General features: G+C 35.4%; 1 protein-coding gene across 2 annotated transcripts; it reads right to left on the bottom strand.

The window, feature by feature from the left end:
- Nucleotides 1–665: 665 nt before the first annotated feature.
- Nucleotides 666–12,202, bottom strand: irak1 (interleukin-1 receptor-associated kinase 1). 2 transcript variants are annotated; one of them, XM_077223883.1, is made up of 14 exons: nt 11,885–12,202; nt 10,988–11,155; nt 9,988–10,104; nt 9,820–9,902; nt 9,421–9,606; nt 9,245–9,309; nt 8,085–8,199; nt 6,800–6,921; nt 5,541–5,748; nt 4,341–4,409; nt 4,027–4,251; nt 3,225–3,666; nt 2,967–3,086; nt 666–1,875 (listed from the first exon to the last, which is right to left on the bottom strand). In XM_077223883.1, exons 1-14 carry the CDS (start codon nt 11,994–11,996, stop codon nt 1,778–1,780), a joined length of 2,130 nt encoding a protein of 709 aa, XP_077079998.1. In that variant the 5' UTR covers nt 11,997–12,202; the 3' UTR covers nt 666–1,777. The 2 variants fall into 2 exon arrangements, with proteins under 2 accessions (XP_077079998.1, XP_077079999.1); XM_077223884.1 differs by having other exon boundaries at nt 12,115–12,185.
- Nucleotides 12,203–12,894: the final 692 nt, after the last annotated feature.

Here is a 12,894-nt window from a genome sequence, read left to right as displayed (position 1 = left end):
AAGTAATGTTGATTTTGAGTAAATTCTTTATCCGTAAATTTAATAAGTTTATGAAGACAAAACTGTATTCTTCTGTATTTAAACATTATCTTTGTAACAACTTTCTATCATATAGGCTAAAAATAGTAAACCGGCCTGCAAATTTGCTGGGATGATAAGAGACACATTTTTTGCAAGATGAATGAAATTATCCCTCTTTGTTCATTTGTACATTGTTTTCACAAATTCTATTGGTGTACCTTGCTTATTTATTTGGCACTTATGAATGCCATTATATATTTTGTTCAATAAATAAATTGTACCATCACATTCCATTCACTCAACTATATGCTCTGCAATCTGGAATAGATTACTAGTTTAAACCTAAATACCATTTTGTAGTGTGTTGTAAAACAAAGCATTTGTTAGAGTACAAAGCATTATTAGAATGTAGAATATAAATGAATATATCTAAATACATATACATAATCTGTATATCTCTAATAGAGTAAATTACATCTATATATTAAAAAAAAATATATATATATTAATAATTTTCACATAAATATTGAAATGTTTTATTTCACTATGTTTAGGTTGTCGTAGTTTTAAACATGTACATATTTTGTTTCAGATTCAGTTTGGGTCTGGTAAAAGGGAACACAAATAAATTAAGGGAAAAAATGTGCAAGTTTTGTGATCTTTAATGTGATCATATAATAAAAATATAAAAAGGAGGACATTTGTTGGTTTTAATAAAAAAACCACCATTGGGACATAGAAACATCTATTATAGAATATATATATATATATACATATGTGTGTGTGTGTGTATTATGTAACAAACTACGGTAAATACAGCAATTTTTCCAGTAAATTTAACAATGATTTCTCTAATTTTCATGATCTCTGCATGAAAAAAATGATCTAATAATAATATAATTCATATGCGTATAATACATATAATATAGCGTATGCTTATAAAACTCCTACCAACACACATAAGAGTTCCATTTCACAAAAACCCAGTGTTTTGATAAATTATCAAAACTTTCAAAACAACAGATTTCAATACATGCATCTAAAACAAATTTTTAAGTAAAAACATTTTACAAGTCAGTGTTTACAATAAACAATAACATAAACAAAAATTAAGAGTGTGAATCAAAATAATCTTTTTGACATTTTGGAAAAATGGTTCTTTAAAAAGCAATGGGCTGAATGTAGGAATATCGAATATGGCCTCTGATGGAAACATATGCTGTGTTTCAAATAAAGCTGTTATATTATTGCTGTAGGTTTGCTGACAATTAAAAATATGCATAATGAAAACCGCACAGGCTAAATGTTTAATTCAATTTATACAACAATCACCAGTTAGTACCATAGAGATAGATGAGTCATTCATGTTAAATAGTACTCATACATGTAGGTCTTTTTGCCATAAACCATACACTTGACTTTATGCTATAAAAAGCCATTTGCCTCTGAGAACTAAGCCAAAAACAACAGACAGATATTAGATCGCCAAAATAACAGGCGTATAACAATAAATTATGCACTTCTATATCTTTCCATCTAACTTGTCATTCAAGATTCACAGGTTCACAACTTCCGAGCTTTCATTATCCATACCACTTTTCATTTGCTATTACCATAAATAAAAAATACCTTTGGCCAAGGTATTTATGGAGGTAATTTCTTTACCATAACCGTAAAAAAGTACCATAAAGACACTCATGAATATTTTGTATAATATTTTAACAATTGTTCGGCACTTTCTTCCAAACATCCAGTGTTAAACTGCAGCCGGTGACTGAATGTTGAGTCCAGGTGTCTCACTTGCAAACTCATCACTCTCTTCTGGCTCCCTTGTTTGAGCACTCATCCCTCGGTCTACAAAATAATGAAAAAAAACAACAACAATGTATATAAATTATATATCATTTTAAATTCAATTAACGGGTAACTTCTATAAGCACAAAAAATTGTCTCAACACATTTTGGAAAGATCCTCTTCCATCTTTTTAACTTAATATTTAGTAAATTGCATTTGTTTTGTAGATTAAATTATTATAATGTCACAACAAGAAACTGCAGAACTAAACTGCTATGCACTGAATAATGTTTGTTAATGCTAATGAAAATTATAATGAAGTGGTTTATAGTGATTAAATATTTGTGGCTTTTATAAATGCATGTAGCTCCACACAAACATACACACACCAAAAAAGGAAACGTCCTCACTTTCAACCCCCCCCCCCCCCCCCCCCCCCCCCCCAAACAAATTTCTTAACGTGTAAATATTTGTATGAACATAAAAAGATTCAACAACAGACATAAACTGAACAACAACAGACATAAACTGAACAAATGTCACAGAAAATGATCTGGTATTCCATATAATCTGTGGAAAATATCAAATGTAAACTCTTAATGCCCTAAGGACTTTTTCACAGGTGCAGGTGCAATTGTTTATGATTCATTGTAAAAAATTGTTTAAACAGGTTCCAATAACGGTCAGTAAAGTTTATTTAAAATACAGTATTCTGAAAAAGGGAGGTTTCTTTTTTACTGAGTTTATATATACACAGTATATATTAGTTCAATTGTATTTGTTGAACCGAACGTGTATCAGTTTGTTGAAGCATTCAAATAATGCATACAAAATGTGTCTATTGCTTACTGGGCTTGGTTAGATAATGGGGGGTCTTGTATTCGGCCTTATATTTGTCACTACAGTAGCGCTTTAAGTTATAAATGGCAATTTGTGACCTTTGTGATGCATTCAAAGTACCAATCAAACAGATGCATTCATGATAACCAGCATCCATGACTATACTACATGGGTCATTATCAGCTCAGCTTGAATGAAATTCCATCTTAAAGCAGCTTCTTGTGTTGCCTGAAGAACCCAGAAAAGTCCCCTACAAACATTTGTTTTTATACAGTTGTGGAATCCATTTACAATTGATTTGGACACTTACATAACGAGTCTCCTGATGATAGCAGATCAGAAGTTAAAATCCTCCCCTCTTCATAAAGCTCAATTTTCTCAACTAGTCGCTGCCTCACAGGGTTGATAAACACTTTCTGGTCAGAAAAATCTGTAAATATTCAGACAGACAATGAAAAAGGGACAAGCAGAAAGATATGATACATGCATAAATAACATACATTCAGAAAAATGCTTATTTAAATATTTATGATGTTCCTAATCTATCGGTTTAAATAACAAATATTACCTTCATTCGGACTGGACTGTGATGGGTTTTCCTCTAAAGAACTGTTTATTTTAGTGCTCTGAGCACCATAGGCCCCACATGACGTCGACTGAGGTCTGCTACAGTGACTTGTCAAGTACTGAGAAAAGCCTTGACTCTCATCTGATTCACATGGCATGCCAGAGGAATGTGAAGCCCATGAGTCAGGATTCAACTCTGACTCTAAGCAGCTAGACGGAGTCATTTCAGAGGCCAAGGTGGGAAAGATAGGCTTATGAAGGCAGGGGTATGTGTTCTCTTGAGGGTGGAGTTTGGAGAACTGATGGGCGAGAGAGTCCAGGGAGCTGTTGTAAGAGCGCAGAGGCTCAGGGGTGGAGGGATGAGATACAGGAGATATTCTGACCGTGGTCGATCTGCCAGAGGTCTTCAAACCTAAATGCACATCTTGAAGTGCTTTGAACACCTAGAAAACACCAATAGAGCCAGAATAAGCCTCATAATTCGAACTAAAACATTATTATGAAGGGGTATTATTGTTTCCAAAACTTGTGGTGTCCAATTGTTAGCCAGAAAGTCATAATTTAGTATTTCGTGACTACATCCCATTCAAAAAGTTCAAAAGTTTAGAGTAATTAAGAACTAATTAATGTTTTTGAAAGAAGTCTCTTCAAGACAAAGACTCTTCAAAGTCTCTTCAAATCTCACCAAGGCTGGATTTATTTGATCAGAAATACAGTAAAAACAGTAATATTGTGAAATATTACAGTATTACAATTTAAAATAACTTATTACAAATAAATATCATTTGAATAGATTATCCTACTTCTGTCATGGGAGGCCTCTTCTTCCTCCGTCGTTCTAAACATTGACATGCCATTTGAGAAATTTCCATTGATCCATGAGGGTTAGGTGAGTCTTTAGTTATTAATCGAGGATCCAGATGTTTCCTGCAGATGTTCTCCGCTGCGTGAGCATAGGACAGCTCCCGCGAGTGCTTCCCTTTGCTAAAATTTCTCCCATCATCTTCCACCTCTATAACCAGATCTTTCTGTGAAAAAGAACAGATTAAATCACCAGCCATTAACACCAACTCTACACTAACAACTGTTACTATAATATGACTTCAGCTCTTCTCACCAAGTAAACAGTTTTAGACTGGCCATCGACCTCAAGAGCCAGCCGTCCAGTAAGTATCTCTAGCATGACCTGCGGTACGAGAGAAACTGGAGTGTTACTTTATCAAAGATGGAAAGACGTTTGCAGCATCTGTTTACGGACATGAACCATAAAAGATTTCATTTAAATTAAGGGTGGGTCCTTCTTAAAATAACAACAACTCACGCCCATTTAAGTGGACCAAAAAGTAGTTTTTACATTGGCCTTGAAAGTGAGCTGAAATCTCATTAGGTGTGATGGGGTCGCAGTCCATTTTCAATGGGTTCTTTTTTGTGGATCTCAGCCCAGATTGAATGTTATTGCCATCAAATATTGTTGATGATGGTGAACTTTTGAGTACAATCAGGTGGTCGACGTTATAATAAGTTTTTGCTATTAAAGGGGTAGTTCACCTCAAAATGAAAAGTCTGTCATCATTTACTCCCTCTCATGTCGTTCCAAACCTGTAAGACTTTCGTTCATCTTCGTAACACAAATGTAGATATTTTTAATGAAATCGGAGAGATTTCGGTCCTTCCATTGACAGTCAACGCCACTACCACTTTGACGGTTCAAAAAGTTCATAAAGACATCGTAAAACTAATCCATATGAATCAAGCGGTTTAGTCCAAATTTTAGTACAAATATCGTGAACAGAATTAATTTTATTACATTCGCACATCAGTTATGGCAAACAGAAGCTCAATCATGTTTGCTTGATATGCGAGAACCTATGAGGTTCATTCTCGTGTTACGCAGCACGTTTGAGCTTCCGCAAGAACCAATGACATTTGTTCTCAAGCATCAAGCAGGTTTAATTGAGCTTCTGTTCAAGTTCGGTGACCAACGTTTATATGTGAATAAAAGCCTAAATTCAATCCGTTTATCATATAGAGCGATTGAGTCTCTTCAGAAAATTTGGACTAAACCGCTTAGTTTACGATCTCTTTATAAACTTTTTGAAACATCAAAGTGGTAGTTGCATAGAATGTCAATGGAGGGACCGAAAGATTCCCACAGATTTCATTAAAAATATCTTTGTGTTCCGAAGATGAATGAAAGTCTTTAATGTATGGAACGACATGAGGGTGAGTAATTAATGACAGAATTTTCATTTTTGGTGAAGTAACCCTTTAATGAGATTTTGCTTTCACAATGCATGTCTTAAAAGATGCTTCTCACCACTCCAAAGCTGTAGATGTCGATCTCCACTCCTAGCTGTCCATCCTTCAGGTATTCTTCTGGGAGGTATGCGAGAGTTCCCCGTACCGTTGCAGTACGAGCCACCGTGGACGTTTTGCCTGGGGTTTTGCCGGGGCTCCGACATAAACGCGCCAATCCAAAGTCCCCCAGCTTGGGCTCCAGGTGATCCCCTAAAAGGATGTTAGAGCTGAGGGAAGATGACTGGTTTGTGAAAGAAGCCTGGTGCAACCCTAATGGTTAACATGAAACCAACATATAATGGCATTTGCAACGCATTTTATTCATTTGACTTAAGTGAACAATATATTCAACAAAAAGCAAATGGGGCTGCAGTTGATTTTATTTTAGTGTAGGAATTCATGCTTGAAAATTTCTCTTTTTCTGGTGCTGGTGTTTTAACGACAGCAGTATCAAACAAGTGAAGAGACCCAAAAGCTTGAAGTTATTTAGTTTTTCATGACTTAAACCCATCTAAACCCCCTAAAAGTACTTTGCGCCCATCACATTTGTAAAACCTGAAGTCACTGCAAACAGCTGCACTCACATTGCACTAAAGGCACCAGGGGGGAATGAATCAAACAGATCTAAACCCCTGAGTTGGATGGTCACCTGGGTCAATATGATTCCAACCTTTTATGCAACAACAGTGTGATTCTCAGAAGCTCAAGCTGGGATGTTTGGCTTTTTAGAGAATTTTCGGTAAGAAGTAAGTGATTTCAAAGATACCCGTTTGCAATTGTATTCAAGCAAAACAAAATCAGATAAAAAACCCACAATTACTGAATTTTCTGTCACTTCCACAGTAAAAACAGTAATATTCTGAAATATTACTACAATTTTAAATAACAGTTTTCTATTTTTATTATATTGTAAAATGTGATTTATTTCTGTCATGGCAAAGCTGAATTTTCAGCATCATTGATCCTTCAGAAATCATTCTAATATGCTGATTTGGTGCTCAAGAAACATTTCGTATTATTACTAATGTTCAAAACAGGTGAGATGCTTAATATTTTTGTAGAAACCACGACGTTTGTTTTTCCAGGATTCTTTGATGAATGGAAGGCTCAAAAGAAAAGCATTTGTAACATTATAAAATGTCTTCACTGTCATTTTTGAACAATTTAATGCATCCTTGCTGAATAAAAGTATTTAAAAAAAAAACAGAATAAAAAAAAATACTGACCACAAACTTTTGAATGGTAGTGTTTATGTGGTTTACATGTTCTTGCACTCACCTCTTTATATCTCCATGAATAAGTGCAGGTGAGCAAGAATGCAGGTACTGAATAGCTTTCGCAGTGCCCAGTACCACATTTACACGCTGTGACCAAGAGAGGGCGTTGCTGTCCTTAAATACCTTGAAAGGGTTAGATCACATAGAATTAACTTCTGTCATCATTTACTTACTTACCTTCATAGTATTCCAAACACAAATGACTGTTCTGAGGGCTTATTTCCATACAATTTAAGTGCATGAGGAGCAGAAATAACAAAAAATCACTATAGTTGTCCATAATTTAAAATAGTGAGAATTAAGTTCACACTCCGAGCTTTAGTGCTGAATTCCGATGTATTGCTCAGATCTATTTTTTTTGGTATAGCTATTCACATTGTGGTTTTAAACAAGGCACGTTGTCATATGGAAATAAAACATTAAAGTAAGTGATTCAGTGTTTATTTATAGTGTGATCTGCCACGGATGCCAGCTAATTTGAGCGCAGACGATATAAAAAACAAAGAGGAGGATAAGGGGGAATAAAAGAGCAGTTTTTTTAAAATATTTATGGTATGAGCCCTCATGTTTTGTTTGTATATAGAGCTCACAATTTAATACTTATAAGTTCTGACATCACTGTCTTTCACCCACTACCTTTCGCAACTGTCTTAACTTCGGGTATTTAAAATCTTTAAAGTGACTCATGAACGCAGAATTATGACGAATGTTGCTCTGGAGTGGCGTAAAAAAGTGGCATGAATTTCGATATGACTGTTCAAACTGCGGTTGCATTGCAAAACATCTGTCCAGTATCGGATTTAGGAATAGAAGTGGCCAAATCAGAATTAAAAAGATCCGATTCCATGTTGTTTGTGAAGAAAAGATCAGTCACATTTGAGCAAAAAAATCTGATCTGCAGTCTGAACGCAGCCTTAGTGACACATGCTATATCTTGTCATTGACGTCAAACCTTGCGCAATAAGTTTTAATGCACAATATTTGAATGTACAGGTCTGCAAATGACATTTGACAGAGGAGAAGATCTTTAGCGAATAACAATTTAATTTCATTCTATCACATGACTTCAGAACACTTAAAATATGAGTCATACAAACTACTTTTAGAGGTGGTTTTTTTTCTTGTGCTTGACAGCCTTGCCCCACATTCACTTTCACTGTATGTCATACAGGTTTGGAACAGCATGAGGGCGAGTAAAAAAAAAGACTACGCCTGAACTACGCCTTCAAGTGACATACTAAATCATGAAGCCCAGCCCATATTGTCTATCAAAAGTGGTAACTCACCTCACAGTGTAGTCGGTCCTCTAAAGAGCCATTCGGCATATAAACATATATAAGACAATAAGTTTGTCCTTCTATACAGTAGCCAACAAAGTCCATTATGTTGGGATGCCTATATCTGCGGAATGAGAAAGAGCCTAATTAAAAAACATGTTGCTTTAGATTGTATTACTTAACATTTAATGAGAGCATTATAGTAGCTAAAGGAAGCAAGGCTTGAAAGTGCTGGTTGAAAAAATGTGTCAGAAAAAAAAAGACCTAATTAAGAGACAACAGGATGACAACTAACCACAAAAAAGAGGGTAGGCTGGAGACTTTCATTTTTGGCTCATGAAAAGGTGTTGTGCATAAAGAGCAATACAATTTCAAGCGGGTAAGTCACGTCCTGCACTTCTGTTGAACAAACATAAATAAATTACAGCCAGACTGAAAAAAGCTGGTTAAAGGCTGGCCCACACTAAAAGATTTGTCTTATCTTATCAGTCTTTTAAAATGTGAGAGACCACAAACATGACTATAAAAAAAAACCCCACAGATTTAATAGTTTTGTTTCTACAGTGTGTGGGTGCCGCGATGTGACCAAGCACATCACACACTAACAGATTCCATTCACGAACAACAAATGCCGACTGTGCACATCATGGCAGACCACGGGCAAGGAGAAAAGACGATAATAGTGTTTGGACTGCTTTTTACAGAAAATCTGCTGGGGGGAAAAAGAAGGTCTGAATGAAGTTGTGTTATGCTTCTGTCTTCCATCAGCCCGCTTTCTGATTGGGTATCGTTTCATTCCATGTGACAATCTAGAGTCCATGCATGTTTGTTCCCTAGGATCCCCCCACACAGCAGGATTTCTGATCGAAAAATATTCAACATGTTGGATATTTATGATTGGAGATGGCTGCGGCCCTGACGTTCTTCAGAGCAGATTCAATTACTCTTAACACACCTCACCCCACAAGAAAATCTGAAGATAATTTGTAGAGCTATCAAGATATTTGGGACTTTACCTAGGATCATCGGAAGGGGAGAACTGGCCCAAAATAGACTCAATTATCTTGTAGTGCGTGGGTGCCTTTAGACAAATCAGGAAGGACAGATTTAAAGCACGTGAGAAGGAAGCATAAGCCACAGGAGCTGAGGATGGACAGACAGTTTCTTACTGTGAGAGGTTTTCCACTTCCGTCCTGAAACTTTCCTTCACGACATTCCAATCCAAATGAGAGTCCTGCTCCGAACATGCGAATGAAAAAGAGAGAGAAAGGACATGTATGTTTAAGAAACGAACTGAATGACTCAATAACAGAACGAGCAAACTCATAGATGTTTGTTTTAGTACCTCTTTCAGCTTCTTCACAGCAAACTCAGTGTTTCTCATCACAGCTTTATACACGTGCCCGAAACCTCCTTCACCAATCTGCTTGCATGGGGAAAAGTTGCATGTGCCTCCCTGTATTTCCTCAAACGGCCAGCTCATCGCAGTGGAGTAAAGAGGCGGGGGATCTACATGGTTCTTGCATGGGCACTGTGAAAAAAAAAAAAGTCTCAGTGGATTAAGAAACTGAAGGGAAGAAAAACATGATGGCTAAAGGAAGAGTCATGCTGACTAGTGCCTCGACAACGCAAAAACAGAGTGACCGCTCAAACCTATCAAGTCTTTTTTTATTAATACTTTTAATGGCTGATTTTTTTTAATACATTTATTTTATTAAATTTTTAAAAAAATAAAATAAAGCACCTCTACAGCTAGATTTGAGGTTCTTGAATCAATGGAGTCCAGATCGGGCGGTGGAGGGCTAGGCTTGGGTAGAGGCCTGATTTCTGGAAAAACAAAACGTATATAAAAAATATATTTTTACCACTGATATCATCAGGTGCAAGCACTATAGAAAGTATAAGATGTTACCAGGATGGACAGGGAGAAACTCTTCGACAAAGCTGACTGTATCGGTTTGACATGCAGTGGCTTGTGGTACCGTTGAAGCTGACTGTTGCTCCGAATGACACTGCGGTATACGTCTACCTTTGGAAATGCATACAAAAGTACATTAATGGATTTGTTATCCAACTATAATAAATTGCACAAAACTGAAATATATCAGTTGGTACATTTCTCTAAAATTACAAATCTATACAGTGTTTTTTAGTATTATCTACGTATCATTATAAAGGTTTTTTATTTATTTATTTTGATTTAGCTTTTATTTTTATATTTTCAGTTTTCATTTTAGTTTCAGTTTAAGTCACTTTGTTATGTGCTTGTCATTTTTATTATAGTATTTTTTTAAATTATATTTAGCTTTCATTTATTTTTATTCCAGTTTTAATATTTCAACTCAAACGGATTTATTTCAGATGGTTACCAAGGCAATATTTCTATTTTTTTTTTTTTCTTACAGTTCTCTTAATTTTAGTCTTTTTATCTAATAGATATAAAGTTGTGTGCGTGTATACATATATAAAACAAAAAATCCTTTAAGTCATTTTAGTTAACAGTAACAACACTGCTCTAACATTATTACTGAAGATAGACCAAAAAATAGGTAAGAATCTTAAAAAATCTAAACCAAATATAGTGTATAGATGGCTTGATTTCAATCTCATTTGCAATTAAATTAGTCATTATAACAAATCTGCATTCTCTTTCTTTCTCTCTGTGTGATCACAGCAGAAACATGTCACATTTGACAGCATTGTGCTTGTTTGTTCTTCACAATTTAAATGTGAAACGCTGGGAGTTCCTTGACAATAAAGTGCATGAATAAAGATGAAGCGAGTTTCATAACAACCACGAAAACCATTTGATAATCTGGCTGGTTAGGGCATCAGATGTGGTAGAGACAACAGAAGCAAGCAAATGACATTATACAATGAAAGGAAAAAATCTAAAAAAAAATCATGCATACATTCAAGGATTACATCACGGGGCCGAAACAACTGCAAGCCTTCAAGAATCTGCACCAATTCTCCAACTGTCCCATTACGACAGCCCCATTTGTACATGAGGATATCTGTGCGTCTGGGGCTTTGATCCAAAAGACGTAGTTCAGTCTGATCAGATATTACCCGTGAAGCTGCAATGAACATAAAAGCAGTGTTTAAGTTTAGTTGACACCAAAATACCTTAGTTACTACAGAAAAAAACATAACGAATTAATATGGAATCATTCATGCCAAATCTTAAAAGAATCCTAATTATGTAGTCGTAGCTGAAAACATTATTAAGTCCAAGATGACATACTAAAAATGGACAACATAGCCATAAAAATAAACTTATTGAAACTAATTCCCAATCCCAGATGATTACACATCCACATTGAGGAAAAGACCCAATATAGCAGTGATTTAACCATGTGACTTATCAAATCTCAGCATCTCACCTGAATGAATGGACACAACATACGCTCCAAAAACAACATCAGTAAACCATGTTCTTTGCTGAACAAATTTTGTTTTTACAAACAAACTTTTTTAAATCATATTAATTTATTTTCCCGTTTATTTACTCAATTATTAATCATCAGGCCAGGGCAACAATCCTGACGCTTATAACATTCTAGTTACCTCGAATACATTAATAACAAAACAAATATCACTACAGAGATTTACAAAAGTTATTCACAACTAAACGAAATAAACAAACCCTTGTTGTAAACAAAAAAACGTTTCACAAACTGAACAGAAACTGAACTTTTGACGTCACCCCTCAGATGGCTAAGTGAGTTAGCGAATGCGCTAATTCCTCTAGGGTTCGAGTTAAATAAATAAAACACTATAAATAAAGATAAATACAATAATCTTACCGAACAATATCCAGTCTGAGTGTGGAAGTGAGTCCATAATCCGTGTAAAGTGACTCATAACACACGCGGGTAAGTTTAACAGAAACTCCTTTTCAAACTCCGATCCAGACATTTTCAAAATCCCTCGTTCTTTTAACTGACTTTATTAGATGTGTAAGTCTTTTGTCTATCTCTCTTTTAATCAGCTCTGATAATGCTTTACGTGGTTCTTGAACACAGGAGTTTCTTACTTGCGGCTTTCAGTTGTATTAGTGGTCTTGTTTTCTTCTACCACAGCCGTCACGAATGATATTAATGGCGAATGCGCGGCAGTAGCTCATAAATATTTATTGCGTCACCTATTTTAAGGACGCGTCAGCTGCTTAATATTCATGAGCGACCGCTACACTGCGCGGTAAGATTGCACCCCTGACTACCGCTTTTTTTCTCTTTTCATTTTGTTATTTATATTGTATTGTGAAGCATGTGATATGTTGTTCTGATGTATTATGGGAGTTACTCATGTACATGCTATTTGTTGATAACAAAGCATAAAAAACAGCAACTGTTTTTTTTTCAAGCCTAGGCTACACGAGAAAAAAGAAAACGGACTCGCCCAACTTTCTAATGTCAGCAGGTCATATCTTCCAGAGGCTTACGTCAACGTCACATTAAATTTATTAACATTCATGGTCATAACCTTCACTATAGTAGTTACGTTTTTAAAATCTTTCGCCATTACGTAGGCCTATATCTTACTCACATCTTCCATTTCCTTTTTTCCACATTTAGTAATAGAGTAAATTTCACTGTGCTCATGTGCTGTTTTTTTCAATATGCCAGACAAATTTGTCGGTGGATACATGTATTCAGCGATACATTTTTATTTTTTTTTACCTTTCCTTTTATTATTTTTTTAATATAAAATATAATCAAGCGTTTTTGTTTTAAGTTAAACGGCAGAATCTCAGAGTAGCCTAAATCTCTCAGGGAAGCTGAAACATTGCAGTTATCAGTGCTTTTCCTAGTTT

The sequence above is a fragment of the Siphateles boraxobius genome, unplaced genomic scaffold, assembly GCF_051911475.1.
Source record: "Siphateles boraxobius isolate OS27281-9 unplaced genomic scaffold, OSU_SipBor_1 9, whole genome shotgun sequence".
In the NCBI taxonomy this organism is placed as follows: Eukaryota; Metazoa; Chordata; class Actinopteri; order Cypriniformes; family Leuciscidae; genus Siphateles; species Siphateles boraxobius.
The sequence above is the reverse complement of the archived record's forward strand: the minus strand, read 5'-3'. Positions and strand labels throughout refer to the sequence as shown.

What these genes read in the sequence shown, in the direction of transcription:
- irak1 (XM_077223883.1), bottom strand. Translation starts at nt 11,996, where the DNA reads ATGTCTGGATCGGAGTTTGAAAAGGAGTTTCTGTTAAACTTACCCGCG. An exon ending in AGGACCGACTACACTGTGAG is followed by an intron (nt 6,922 to 8,084) that starts GTGAGTTACCAC and finishes AACCCTTTCAAG; the next exon opens with GTATTTAAGGACAGCAACGC. An exon ending in AGTCTAAAACTGTTTACTTG is followed by an intron (nt 4,252 to 4,340) that starts GTGAGAAGAGCT and finishes TCTTTTTCACAG; the next exon opens with AAAGATCTGGTTATAGAGGT.